General features: G+C 43.1%; 1 protein-coding gene across 2 annotated transcripts in view; it reads left to right on the top strand.

Moving 5' to 3' along the window:
• Positions 1-15,280, top strand: part of LOC118365082 (egl nine homolog 1-like) — a 40,610-nt gene that overhangs the window by 21,063 nt on the left and 4,267 nt on the right. The window contains exons 3-4 of one of the 2 annotated variants that reach the window (XM_052490238.1): positions 8,947-9,083; positions 9,523-9,632. In XM_052490238.1, the coding sequence (XP_052346198.1) occupies positions 8,947-9,083; positions 9,523-9,632 (247 nt within the window). The remainder of the gene's footprint in view (positions 1-8,946; positions 9,084-9,522; positions 9,633-15,280) is intronic. The other variant, XM_035747012.2, reaches the window with a different exon arrangement.

The following is a 15,280-nucleotide window of genomic DNA, read 5'->3' as shown; positions in this document are numbered from 1 at the left end:
GTTTTATTATTTGTATAATTTGATTTTTGATATCAATAAATCATTTTTTGATATCAATAATTCTATGATAATGACCTTCATGTGGGCAGGATCACATTTGCATGCTGCTACATACGTTCTCTGCTCCCAACAGGAAGACACAGCAACATGGTTGCACGTGTATTTCTCCAAGTTAAGAGTGTTGCAGCAAAGATGCGCAGGAAGCCGTGACCCTAACCCTGTTGCTACAGTAATATTCACATTATGTAGGCCTAAGCACAACTCTTCTGGCGCTGTTGAGGAGCAGCAGTGGATAGTATTTTCAGGGAGGAAAAAAGTTTGTCTGCTGGGGGAATCGAACTCACAAACACCAGTTTCTCCAATGAATCCTATTGGGAGTTATTGATATATATAAAAAAATATATAAAAAATTCAATGAATACATGTTAAAACAGCTTTCCATAGCCCACGTGATCTCGAGAGGTTGCTTGAATTACGGGGGTCCGGTTCCCTTTTTTAGGGCAATGTGAGCTCCTCAGGTTCGCTTGTCATTATTCCTGAACCACACTAGGCTAATGCAACACAGTTTCCCCTGACATTGGTGCCACAAGAGAGAGATGGTGCAGGTTGGCAAAAAAAGTGCTGTTTTTTATATTGATTAGCGATTGTCAAGGATGCACAGAAAACCAAAATAATTGTGTTAACAAATAATATGTTTTAGTTAAGATTATTTGTTTGCAATATGTGATCTATAGGCTAAGAGAGCTTCATAAGCTGTTTATTCAACATCATATTTGGTGAGAATCACAACATAGGGTCCAAAATCAATTCTAGCTCTTAAGGGAGCAGTAGCCTACATTGGGTGTACAATTTTGAATGAAAGCATTATTTAATCTGCAGTTATTCTTTTGCTATTTATTTTATTTTTTTACACATTTTGTTGTTACAGCCTGAATTAAAAATGTTTTAAATTTAGATTTTTCAAAGTGGAATTATATTTTGCCAAAATTTTTGCAAATGTATAAAAAATGAAAAGTTAACACGTGAGTCTATAAGTATTCAACCCCAGTGTTTAACATTTTTGAATGAATACCTAATCTCTATACCCCACACATACAATTACCTGTAATGTCCCTTCAGTCGATTAGTGAATTTCAAACACAGATTCAACCATAAAGGCCAGGAAGGTTGCAGGAGAGGAAGGAAACCACTCAGGTATTTCTCACCATGAGGCCAATGGTGACTAAAACAGTTAGAGTTTAATGTCTGTGATAGGAGAAAACTGAGGATAGATCAACAACATTGTAGTTACTCCACAATACTAACCTAATTGATAGAGTGAAAAGAAGACAAGCTGTACAGAATAAAAAAATTTAAGCATCCTGTTTGCAACAAACTTTTGGTCCTGAATCAAAAATCCAATACAACACGTTACTGAGTACCACTCTCCATATTTTCGAGCATAGCGGTGGCTGCATCATGTTATGGGTATGCTTGTAATTGTTAAAGACTGAGGAGTTTTTCAGAATAAAAAACAAACGGAATGGAGCTAAGCGCAAGCAAAATCCTGGTTCAGTCTGCTTTCCCCCAGACACTGGAAGATGTATTCACCTTTCAGCAGGACAATAACTTAAAACACAAGGCCAAATCGACACTGGAGTTGCTTACGAAAACAGGGAATGTTCCTGAGTGGCCGAGTTACAGTTTTGACTTAAATCTGCTTGAAAATCTATGGCAATACCTACAAATAGTTTTCTAGCAATGATCAACAATCAATTTGACAGAGCTTTAAGAATTTTGAAAAGAATAATGGGCAAATGTTGCACAATCTAGGTGTGGAAACATCTTAGAGACTTACCCAGAAAGACACTCAGCTCTAATATTTTGTGTAGATCCTTTGACACAAAATGACAATTAAATCCCACAATTTAATCCCACTTTGTAACACAACAAAATGTGGAAAATGTCAAGGAGTGTGGATACTTTCTGAAGGCACATGTTAATAGTATCTTCTGATAAAATTGATTGTCTAATCTTTTAACTAAATGCAATCTATTAGCGTCCAATATGTATGTAGGCTGTCTGATAACTGTCCGACAACACCCTGAGTGCATTGAGTGAATGTTAGAAAAAGTTATTGGTTCCTTTCGAAACATATCAATTTCAATGCAAAGAGGACTCGGATCACAGAATAGGTGACATGAACTGGCAAAGTAGTTGAGTTCTCATTTTAAAGGCAGGGGCAGTGTGAATACAAAGATAACTGAGTTATTTAGCTTATCCAAGAGTTCACTTTAAAGAGGACTATGTGAAAACACCCTCAAAGAGTAGAAACCATGTTGTAGACCGATTGTTACCTGGTACATATTAAAAATAAGTTACGGTACTTCCACATTTTCAGTTAACTTTATAAGCTGACAGTGGGTAACAAAATTGGAGGCATAGTTGGGATTACTATGAAGGAAAACAGCCAAGAGGACACAAGTTAAGGTACCCAGAGAGTACAGACCACTGATTTACAAATACCTAAACAATGAATAGAGAGAGTATTTTTTAGCAAATCTATTATCACATAGAGTAAACTAAAAGTGATAAAGGTATTGATTTTCAATCATGTAAGCATGAGGTATCATTTGCCCTTTTTTAATTGTATTTATTTATTTCACCTTTATTTAACCAGGTAGGCCAGTTGAGAACAAATTCTCATTTACAACTGCAACCTGGCCAAGATAAAGCATAGCAGTGTGACAAAAACAACAACACAGAGTTACACATAAACAAACGTACAGTCAGAAAGAATCTATGTACAGTGTGTGCAAATGTAGAAGAGTAGGGAGGTAGGCAATAAATAGGCCATAGAGATGAAAATAATTACAATTTAGCATTAACACTGAAGTGATAGATGTGCAGATGATGCTGTGCAAGTAGAGATACTGGGTTGCAAAACAGCAAGAGGGTAAGTAATAATATTGGGATGAGGTAGTCAGGTGTGCTATTTACAGATTAGCTGTGTACAGGTACAGTGATCGGTAAGCTGCTCTGACAGCTTATGCTTAAAGTTAGAGAGGGAGATAAAACATCCCCTTTTACGAGGGAATGTTTGGCGGCATGAGTGAAGGCTTTGTTATAGGAATAGGAAGCCGATTCTAGATTTAGTTTGGATTGGAGATTCTTAATGTGAGTCTGGAAGGAGAGTTTGCAGTCTAACCAGACACATAGGCATTTGTAGTTGTCCATATATTCTAGGTCAGAACCGTCCAGAGTAGTGATGCTAGTCGGGCGGGAGGGTGCAGGTAGCAATCGATTGAAGAGCATGCACTTAGTTTTACTTGCTCGGAAACCAGATTGCATAGTGGAGAAGGTACAGTGGGATTCGAAATGGATGGTGATCTGTTTATTAACTTTGCTTTCAAAGATTTTTAGAAAGGCAGGGCAGATGGATATAGGTTTATAACAGTTTGGGTCTAAGGTGAAGAGGGGGATGACCGCGGCAGCTTTCCAATCTTTGGGGATCTCAGACGAATAGGCTAGTAATAGGGGTTGCAGCTTTTTCGGCGGATAATTTTAGAAACAGAGGGTCCAGATTGTCTAGCCCAGCTGATTTGAAGGGATCCAGATTTTGCAGCTCTTTCAGAACATCAGCTGTTTGGATTTGGGTGAAGCAGAAATGGGGGAGGGGGGTTGGGCAAGTTTGCTGCAGGGGGTGCTGGGGTGTTGGCCGGGGTAGGGGTAGCCAGGTGGAAAGCATGGCCAGCCGTGGTAAACTGCTTATTGAAATGATTGATTATCGTAGATTTATCTGTGGTGACAGTGTTTCCTATCCTTAGTGCAGTGGGCAGCTGGGTGGGGTGCTCTTATTCTCCATGGACTTTACAGTGTCCCAAAACTTTTTGGAATTAGTGCTGCCGGAGGCAAATTTCTGTTTGAAAAAGCTAGCCTTAGCTTTCCTAACTTACTGAGTATATTGGTTCCTGACTTCCCTGAAGAGTTGCATATCGTGGGGGCTAGTCGATGCTAATGTAGAACGCCACAGGATATTTTTGTGCTGGTCAAGCCCAGTCTAGTTTGGGGTGAACCAAGGGCTATATCTGTTCTTAGTCGTACATTTTTTTGAATGGGGCATGCTTATTTAAGATGGAGAGGAAAGCACTTTTGAAGAGCAACCAGGCATCCTCTACTAACAGGATGTCAATATCCTTCCAGGATACCCGGGCCAGGTCGGTTAGAAAGGCCTGCTCGCTGAAGTGTTTTAGGGAGCGTTTGACAGTTATGAGGGTTGGTCGTTTAACCGCGGATCCAATACACACGCAGGAAATGAGGCAGTGATCGCTGAGATCCTGGTTGAAGACAGCAGAAGTGTATTTAGAGAGCAAGTTGGTCAGGATGATATCTAAAAGGGTGTCCATGGTTACGGATTTTGGGTTGTACCTGGTGTGTTCCATTGATAATTTGTGTGAGATTAAGGGCATTTAGCCTAGATTGTAGGACGGCCGGGGCGTTAAGCATATCCCAGTTTAGGTCGCCTAACAGTACGAACTCTGAAGATAGATGGGGGGCAATCAATTCACATATGGTGTCCAGGGCACAGCTGGGGGCTGAAGAGGGTCTATAACAAGCGTCAACGGTGAAAGACTTGTTTCTGGAAAGGTGGATTTTTAAAAGCAGAAGCTCGAATTGTTTGTGCACAGACCTGGATAGCATGACAGAACTCTGCGGGCTATCTCTGCAGTAGATTGCAACTCTGCACTCTTTGTCAGTTCTATCTTGTTGGAAAATGTTATAGTTAGGGATGTATATTCAGGATTTTTGGTGGCATTCCTAAACCAGGATTCAGACACAGCTAGGATATCCGGGTTGGCGGAGTGTGCTAAAGAAGTGAATAAAACAAACTTAGGGAGGAGGCTTCTAATGTTAACTTGCATGTAACCAATGCTTTTATGGTTACAGAAGTCAACAAATGAGAGCTCCTGGGGAATGGGAGTGATGCTGGGGGCTGCAGGGCCTGGGTTAACCTCTGCATCACCAGAGGAACAGAGGTGGAATAGTATAAGAGTATGGCTAAAGGCTAAAAGAACTGGTCGTCTAGTGCCTTCGGAACAGAGAGTAAAGGTGGCAAGTTTCTGGGCATGGAAGGATGGATTCAAGGCTAAATGTACAGACAAGGGTATGGTAGGAAGTGAGTACAGTGGAGGTAAGCCTAGGCATTGAGTGACGATGAGAGAGGTTATGTCTCTAGATGCACTATTTAAGCCAAGTGCTATCACCGCATGTGTGGGGGTGGAACAACAGGGCTAGCTAAGGCATATTGAGCAGGGCTGCAGGCTCTACAGTGAAATAAGACAACAATTACTAACCAAAACAGCAATGGACAAGGCATATTGACATTAGGGAGAGGCATGTGTAGCCAAGTAATCATAGGGTCCAGTGAGTAGGCACAGAGATTCAGACAGCTAGCAGACCGGGGCTAGCAGATGGGCCTCAGGGGGACGTCGCAACGGGGAAGCGTGTTGAAACCCCCTTGCACGGTTACGTCAGCAGATCAGTCGTGATGGTTTGGCGGGGCTCCGTGTCGGCAGCAAAGGGTCCAGGCCAATTGGCCAAAGAGGTAATTGAATCCCAGGAATTTTTGATAGATCTATTCGGCTAGCCGGGAGACGGGGCTAGATTCGACGCTATCTCCAGGCTAACTGGTGCTTGCTTCAAGACAGAGACGTTAGCCAGGAGTAGCCACTCGGATAGCAGCTAGCTAACTGCGATGATCCAGAGTAAAGGTTCAGAGCTTGTGGTAGGAATCAGGAGATATGGTGGAGAAAAGCAGTCCGATATGCTCTGGGTTGATATCGCGTTGTGCAGGCTGGCAGGAGTTGACTGGGCTGAAGCTGGCAGATGTCCCTTGTTAACGGTGATGGCTAACTAGCAGTGGCTTTCTGACTACTAGCTAGTAGCTGGCTAGCTTGAAGGGGGTTACGGTTCTAAAGTATAAAAAATCGCAGATCCATACGGCATTGGGTGAGGCGGGTTGCAGGAGAGTATGTTCAGTCCGTAGATGGAAAAATTAGATTAAAAATACATACGAAGAAATAAACTATATATACAAAGGACGGGACAAGAAAAATCAAAACATCTCACTGCTACGCAATCTTGGATTCAATGCTGTCATGCTTTGGGACTGCAAGTGTATCCACACGGCACTATGGACTGATATTAGAGCCAACAGAAATTTATTCTGAATTTATTCATTTTGAATCATTTCAAAATGATTGAGATCAGATTAAATTTCTGTTGCCACTAAAATCACTCCATAGAGCAATACGTTCCCTTTAAGTTATTTTATACTTATGATGTAGGGTTAAGAACAAGTTAGTACTCTCTCATACCCACCAGTTCTTCATCATTCCCCAGCCTCATTTAAGAGGTGAACGGATAGCTTGATCCTCCGGAGAAGCTTGGGGGAAACATGCATGTTTGAAGGTTAACAGACCCCACTCTCATGTCTTCTTTACACACTGCACACACACATCGGCCCCCTAGTAGTCACATGCAAACACACACCCCACCCATGGACACACCCCTCACACATACCTTTCACACACCGGCCCCCAATCAGTTCACGCAAACCTGAGTCATGTTTTTGCAACAAGGTAGCCCCACACATGAAAAAGCCATTCTCCTTTTAACATTTTCGCACCCTTAACATTCCTATCCTGCGTGTTTCAAGGGGTGTGTGTGTGTGTGTAGGGATGCATGTGCTGCTGTGTGTACCTATGTGTGTTTGCATGCATTTATTTGTATGTGTGTGTCAGGATCATGTGTTGGGATGTGTGTGTTACGAGGAGGTGTGATATATGGCCGATATACCGCAGCCAAGGGCTGTTCTTATGTACAACGCAACACAGAGTGCCTGGACACAGCCCTAAGCCGTGGTATATTGGCCATATATCACAAAGCCAAGAGGTTCCTTATAGCTATTATAAACTGGTTACCAAAGTAATTAGAGCAGTCAAAATAAATGTTTTGTCATGCCTGGTATACGGTCTGATATACCACGGCTGTCAGCCAATCAGTATTAAGGGCTCGAACCACCCAGTTTATAATGTGTATTTTGGCGTGTGTGTTATTGTGTTTGTTATCTTGGTGTGACGAATTTTCCTCTTAACTCACACTAACCCAACTCCCAGGAAACACTTCACATGGTAACAGCTTTGTATGGGGCATTTGTGAAGAGGTGGATGTGATTGCTGCTCTTGTTTGTTTTCCTTGTCATGTGTGTACACCAAACCACACTTATCTGCATGAAGTAAATAGCAACAAACACACATACTTCCTCATTTAGCTTCAACTGAAGGTGAATCTGGTACAAATGGTTTGAACCAAAATACAGCCCTGTTTGGCTCCCAAACCTCACATCACTTTTTTATGCAGTCAGGGTCACGTCATACACTACATGGGCAGAAGTATGTGGACACCCCTTCAAATTAGTGGATCCAGCTATTTAAGCCACAATGTTGCTAACAGGTGTATAAAATTGAGCACACAGCCATGCAATTTCCATAGACCGACATTGGCAGTAGAATGGCCCGTACTGAAGAGCTCAGTGACTTTCAACGTGGCACCGTCATAGGATGCCACCTTTCAAACAAGTCAGTTTGTAAAATTTCTGCCTTGCTAGAGCTACCCCGGTCAACTGTAAGTGCTGTTATTGTGAAGTGGAAAAGTCTAGGAGCAACATAAAGTGGTAGGCCACACAAGCTCACAGAATGGAACAGCTGAAGCGTGTAGCGCGTAAAAATCGCCTGCCCTCGGTTGTAACGCTCACTACCGAGTTCCAAACTGCCTCTGGAAGCAATGTCAGCACAATACCTGTTTGTTGGGAGCTTCATGGAATGGGTTGCCATGGCTGAGCAGCCGCACACAAGCCTAAGATCACCAATGCCAAGTGTCAGCTGGAGTGGTGTAGAGCTCGCCGCCATTGAACTCTGGAGCAGTGGAAACGCGTTCTCTGGAGTGATGAATCACACTTCACCATCTGGCAGTCCAAGGACAAATCTAGATTTGGCAGATGCCCTAATGCATAGTGCCAATTGTAAAGTTTTGTGGTGGAGGAATAATGGTCTGGTGCTGTTTTTCATTGTTTGGGCTAGGCCCCTTAGTTCCAGTGAAGGGAAATCTTATTACTACAGCATGCAATGACATTCCAGACGATTCTGTGCTTCCAACTATGTGGCAACAGTTTGGGGAATTCCCTTTCCTGTTTCAGCATGACAATGCCCCTGTGTGAGGTCCATACAGAAATGGCTTGTCGAGATCGGCGTGGAAGAACTTGACTGGCCTGCACAGAGCCCTGACCTCAACCCCTCCGAACACCTTTGGGATGAATTGGAACGCCGAGCCAGGCCTAATCAGTGCCTGACCTCACTAATGCTCTTATGGCTGAATGGATCCAAGTCCCTGCAGCAATGTTCCAGTATCTGGTGGAAAGCCTTCCCAGAAGAGTGAAAGCTGTTGTAGCATCAAAGGGGGGACCAATTCCATATTAATGCCCATGATTTTGGAATGAGATGTTCGATGAGCAGGTGTTCACATACTTTTGGCCATGTAGTCTATTTCAAATAATATTTATTACAAAAGTTATTGTTCGATGATAGTTGCTATTACTAATGAAACTTGGTGCTTGGTTTCCCTGCGAAAGCTTGTCATATTAACAATGAACCTTGCTGCAGCAACGTATTTTGAAAAAAGTTATGTTTCGATGCCCAGAACAGTAGATGTTTTTAAAGCTTCTTATTCGATGTGATTTTTCATTCTATTCACACATTTTGCTGTTTTATGAGGGGATTGGTTCTATGTTCTTTGACAAATCGAAATGGGAGAATACATTTTTATTAAATTTGCACTTAATTTCTGAATGAATGAATTCATTATTTGGATAATGTATTGATGTCACACATGACTTGTATTGTCACGTAGAAACACGGAGGAATCCTGAGGATTTTCCCAGAGGCCAAGGCGCAGTTTGTCGACATCGAACCCAAGTTCGACCGCCTGCTCTTCTTCTGGTCGGACCGGCGGAACCCCCATGAGGTGCAGCCGGCATACTACACCAGGTAGGGTGATCTCTTAGCTTGACCTATGACCTTTTGACCCCAGAGAAAATGTCAATACTCCTGACCTTGGACCCAGGGTTTTCTGCTTGTCTTCCATCACAATCCCAAACCTCCTGTTTTGTGTTGCTTATTGTAATGTCATTTAAGTAAAGCATCCATCACAGGCCATTTTGAGAACTTGGCTGAAGCCTGAATTGTGACATAGTTTACATTAGGTTAATGCATGCCATGATCTATGAACAGACATTATTGTAAAGTGTTACCACATTAAGCAACACCACCAACAATATCCAGCTTTAATATATTGGAAAATGCTCAATACTGTTAGAAAAGTTGGACCATGACAAATGGTAGTGTTGGTGTTAGTAGGTATACCTATTATGTGAATAATTGTATGTTAGTTGACCTCTCTGTTTCCGTTCTCTTACTCGCTGTCCAGGTACGCCATAACAGTGTGGTATTTTGATGCCGATGAACGAGCTCGGGCCAAGGAGAAATATCTAACAAGTAAGATGGAGTCCTGGGCACGTATTCATAAAACATCTCAAAGTAAGAGTGCTGATCTAGGATCGGTTTTGCCTTTTGGATCATAAGTGAAATAAGATAAAATGATCGTAGATCAGCACTTGATCCTAGATCAGCAATGTGAGACTAAGACACTTTATTAATACAGGGTCAAAGTGATCATCATAAGAACACATTCATAAGAACATATTTTTTGTTCATTTTTTTGTGTTGTTTGTAACTGATTTTTTAAACTCATTCTGTACATAATGTTGCTGCTACCGTCTCTTATGACCGAAAATAACTTCTGGACATTAGAACAGTGATTACTCACCACGAACTGGCAGAAGCTTTTTCCTTTAACAAGTCCGACGAGCCCACGTGAAGGACAAACTGCTTTCCTGGGAACAGGCCCAAATCCCTGTCATTTGCGTGAAGAGAAGATGGAGAAAAAGAGGAAGGAGGTTGGGCTGCCTTCTGAGAATTCATAAGCAATCGAATAAACCTCCACTGCTTTCCGTTCTACTAGCTACCATGCAGTCATTCAAAAATAAAATTGACGACCTACAAGGAAGAGTAAACTACCAACAGGATATTAAAAACGGTAATATATTATGCTTCACGGAGTCGTGGCTGAATGACGACATTATCAACATACAGCTAGCTGGCTGGTAGTACGCTGTATCGGGAGGATATAACAGCGGTGTCTGGTAAGACAAGGGATGGCGGCTTATGCATATTTGTAAACAACAGCTGGTGCACGATATCTAAGGAAGTCTTAAGGTCCTGCTCGCCTGAGGTTGAGTATGTTGTGATAAGCTGTAGACCATACTAACTACCTAGAGAGTTTTCATCTGTATTTTTCATAGCTGTCTACATACCACCACAGTCCGGTGCTGGCACTAAGACCGCACTCAATGCGCTGTATTCCGCCATAAGCAAACAGGAAAACGCTCATCCAGAGGCAGCGATCCTAGTGGCCGGGGACTTTAATGCAGTGAATCTTAAATCCTTTATAGCAAATTTCTATCAGCATGTTAAATGTGCAAGCAGAGGGAAAAAAACTGTAGACCACCTTTACTCCACACACAGAGACGCGTACAAAGCTCTCCCTCTCCCTCCATTTGGCAAATCTGACCATAATTCTATCCTCCTGATTCCTGCTTACAAGCAAAAATTAAAGCAGGAAGCAACAGTGACTCGGTCAATAAAAAGTGGTTAGAGGAAGCAGATGCTAAGCTACAGGACTGTTTTGCTAGAACAGACTGGCATTATGTTCTTCCGATGGACTACACCCCATCAGTCATTGGCTTCATTAATAAGTGCACTGATGACACCGTCCCCACAGTGACCGTACAGACCCCAACAACCCCAACATACCCCAATCCGAAGCCATGGATTACAGGCAACATCTGCACTGAGCTAAAGGCTAGAACTGCCGCTTTCAATGAGCGGGACTCTAACCCGGAAGCTTATAAGAAATTCCGCTATGCCCTCTGACTAACCATCAAACAGGCAAAGCGTCAATACAGAACTAAGATTGAATGGTACTACACCAGGTCTGATGCTCGTCTAATGTGGCAGGGCTTGCAAACCATTACAGACTATAAAGGGAGGCACTGCCGAGAGCTGCCCAGTGACACGAGCATACCAGACGAGCTAAACTATTTCTATGCTCGCTTCAAGGCAAATAACACTGAAACATGCATGAGAGAATCAGCTGTTCCGGATGACCGTGTGATCACTCTCTCCGCAGCCGATGTGAGTAAGACCTTTAAACAGGCCAGATGGATTACCAGGACGTGTACTGCAAGCATGCACTCACCAACTGGCAAGTGTCTTCACTGACTTTTTCAACCTCTCCCTGTCTGAGTCTGTAATACCAACCTGTTTTAAGCAGACCACCATAGTCTCTGTTCCCAAGGACACTAAGGTAACCTGCCTAAATGACTACCGACCCGTAACACTCACATCTGGAGCCATGAAGAGCTTTGAAAGGCTGGCCATGGCTCACATCAACACCATTATCCCCAGAAACCCTAGACCCACTCCAATTTGCATACCACCCTAACAGATCCATAGATGATGCAATCTTTATTGCACTCCACACTGTCCTTTCCCACCAGAACAAAAGGAACACCTATGTGAGAATGATATTCATTGACTACAGCTCAACGTTCAACACCATAGTGCCCTCAAAGCTCATCAATAAGTTAAGGACCCTGGACTAAACACCTCCCTCTGCAACTGGATCCTGGACTTCCTGACAGGGCTGCCCCCAGGTGGTAAGGGTAGGTAACAACATATCCACCACGCTGATCCCCAACACAGGGGCCCCTTGGGTGCATGCTCAGCCCCCCTGAGCTCCCTGTTCACTCATGACTGCTGCACAGCCAGGCACGACTCCAACACCATCATTAAGTTTGCTGATAACACAATAGTGGTAGGCCTGATCACCGACAACGACGAGACAGCCTATAGGGAGGAGGTCAGAGTGATCAAGATAAAGGAGATGATTGTGGACTACAGGAAAAGGAGGAGTGAGCATGCCCCCGTTCTCATCGACGGAGCTGTAGTGGAGCAGATTGAGCTTCAAGTTCCTTGGTGTCCACATCACTAACAAACTAACATGGTTAAAACAGTCGTGAAGAGGGCACGACAAAACCTATTCCCCCTCAGGAGACTGAAAAGATTTGGCATGGGTCCTCAGATCCTCAAAAGGTTCTGCAGCTGCATCATCGAGAGCATGGTTGCATCACTGCCTGGTCTGGCAACAGCTCGGCCTCTGACCGCAAAGGCACTACAGAGGGTAGTGCGTACTGCCCAGTACATCACTGGGGACAAGCTTCCTACCATCAATGACCTCTATACCAGGTGGTGTCAGAGGAAGGCCCTAAATTGTCAAAGACTCCAGCCACCCTAGTCATAGACTGTTCTCTTTGCTACCTCACGGCGGCAAGGGGTACTGGTGCACCAGGTCTAGGTCCTAGAGGCTTCTAAACAGCTTCTACCCCCAACCCATAAGACTCCTGAACATCTAATCAAATGGCTACCCTGACTATTTGCATTGCCCAACCCCCCACCCCCTCTTTTACGCCACTGATACTCTGTTATTATCTATGCATATTCACTTTAACAACTCTACCTACAGTGGCTTGCGAAAGTATTCACACCCTTTGGCATTTTTCCTATTTTGTTGCCTTACAACCAGGAATTAAAATAGATTTTTGGGGTGTGATATCATTTGATTTACACAACATGCCTACTACTTTGAAGATGCCAAATATTCTTTATTATGAAACAAACAAGAAATAAGATTAAAAAAAAACAGAAAACTTGAGCGTGCATATCTATTCACCCCCCAAAAAAATAAGTCAATACTTTTGTAACGTGTGCGCTGACAGTCAGGAAGCAAGTTCTGGGAGTGAATAATTTAATTAATAAGTGAAAACATAATAAAAACCAAGACACTCAAACAACGCACTGACATGAAACTGAAACAATGTCGCCTGGGGAAGAAACCAAAGGGAGTGGCAGGTAATCAAGGAGGTGATGGAGTCCAGGTGAGTGTCATAATACACGTAACGATGGTGACAGGTGTGCGCCATAACGAGAAGACCGGTGACCTAGAGGCCCGAGAGGGAGCACACGTGACTACACCCCCTCCCCGACGCGCGGCTCCATCCACAGGACGTTGACCAAGATGACGATCCCGGGCATCAGGAGCGGAGCGTTCACCTCTGCTAAGGCGCGGGAACCTGTCGATCCAGCTTAGGTGCGGGAGCATGGTTACCTAGAGCGCTGGAGAGAGAGCATACGTGACAACTTTGTAGAGCCACCCTTTGCAGCAATTACATCTGCAAGTCTCTATAAGTTTGGCACATCTAGCCACGGGTATTTTTGCCCATTCTTCAAGGCAAAACTTATTCAGCTCCTTCAAGTTGGGTTGGTTCCACTGGTGTACCCCAATCTTTAAATCATACCACAGATTCTCAATTGGATTGAGGTCTGGGCTTTGACTTGGCCATTCCAAGACATGTAAATGTCTGAAACAGGTTGCCCTCAATAATTTCCCTGTATTTTGCACCATCCTTAAATTCTGACCAGTTTCCCAGGCCCTGCCGATGAAGAACATCCCACAGCATGATGCTGCTACCACCATGCTTCACTGTGGGGATGGTGTTCTCGGGGTGATGAGAGGTGTTGGGTTTGCGCTAGACATAGCGTTTTCCTTGATGCCCAAAATGCTCAATTTTAGTCTCATCTGACCAGACTACCTCCTTCCATATGTTTGGAGAGTCTCCCACATGCGTTTTGGCTAACACCAAACTTGTGTGCCTATTTTTTTCTTTAACCTCTTGGTCCTACCTGGCACGCAGGCGTCCCATCTAGAGCTCTGGAAATGCAAATGCGATACGCTAAATGCTAATAGTATTAGTTAAAACTCAAACATTCATTAAAATACACATGCAGGGTATTGAATTAAAGCTACACTCGTTGTGAATCCAGGCAACAAGTCAGATTTTTAAAATGCTTTTCGGTGAAAGCATGAGAAGCTATTATCTGATAGCATGTAACACCCCAAAAGACCCGCAGGGGACGTAAACAAAATAATTAGCATAGTCGTCGCTACACAAACCGCACAAATAAAATATAAAACATTCATTACCTTTGACCATCTTCTTTGTTGGCACTCCTAGATGTCCCATAATCACTATTGGGTCTTTTTTCGATTAAATCTGTCCATATATAGCCTAGATATCGATCTATGAAGACTGTGTGATAAACGGAAAAAAATAGCGTTTCATAACGTAACGTCATTTTTTAAAATTCAAAAAGTCGATGATAAACTTTCACAAAACACTTCGAAATACTTTTGTAATGCAACTTTAGGTATTAGTACACGTTAATAAGCGATAAAATTCATCAGGAGGCGATGTCAATTCTATAGGTGTCTGTTTCGAAAAAATGTCTTGGAGAGAGCTCGACCAAAACATCCGGTCGGAGACCGGAGGGAATCGATTCCCTTGATTCGGTTAGACCAATAATCAATTGCGAATCAAATGACAAGACTCTAGACAACGTGTGGAAGCTGTAGGCACTGCAACCTCGGCCTCATTTAATTCGATTCACTTTGAACAATTCCTTGAAGTCGCGGATGGATATTTTTTCAGTGATCAGATATTCCTGCACTTTTCGATGAAACGCACGTTCTGTTATAGTCACAGCCGTGATTTAACCCGTTTTATAAACGTCTGAGTGTTTTCTATCCACACATACTAATCATATGCATATACTATATTCCTGGCCTGAGTAGCAGGGCGCTGAAATGTTGCGCGATTTTTAACAGAATGTTCGAAAAAGTAGAGGGTCGACTTAACAGGTTAAGCAATTACTTTACTTTTTCTAGCCACTCTTCCATAAAGTGCAGCTCTGGAGTGTACTGCTTAAAAGTGTACTGCTTAAAGTGGTCCCTATGGACAGATGCTCCAATCTCCACTGTGGAGCTTTGCAGTTCCTTTAGGGTTATCTTTGGTCTCTTTGTTGCCTCTGATTAATGCCCTCCTTGCCTGGTCTGTGAGTTTTGGTGGTCGGCCCTCTCTTGGCAGGATTGTTATGGTGCCATATTCTTTCCATTTTTTTATAATGGATTTAATGGTGCTCGGTGGGATGTTCAAAGATTCAGATCTTTT

The sequence above is a fragment of the Oncorhynchus keta genome, chromosome 32 (genome assembly GCF_023373465.1).
Source record: "Oncorhynchus keta strain PuntledgeMale-10-30-2019 chromosome 32, Oket_V2, whole genome shotgun sequence".
Taxonomy (NCBI): Eukaryota; Metazoa; Chordata; class Actinopteri; order Salmoniformes; family Salmonidae; genus Oncorhynchus; species Oncorhynchus keta.
Note: the sequence above shows the minus strand (reverse complement) of the source record. Positions and strands in the feature narration are given on the sequence as shown.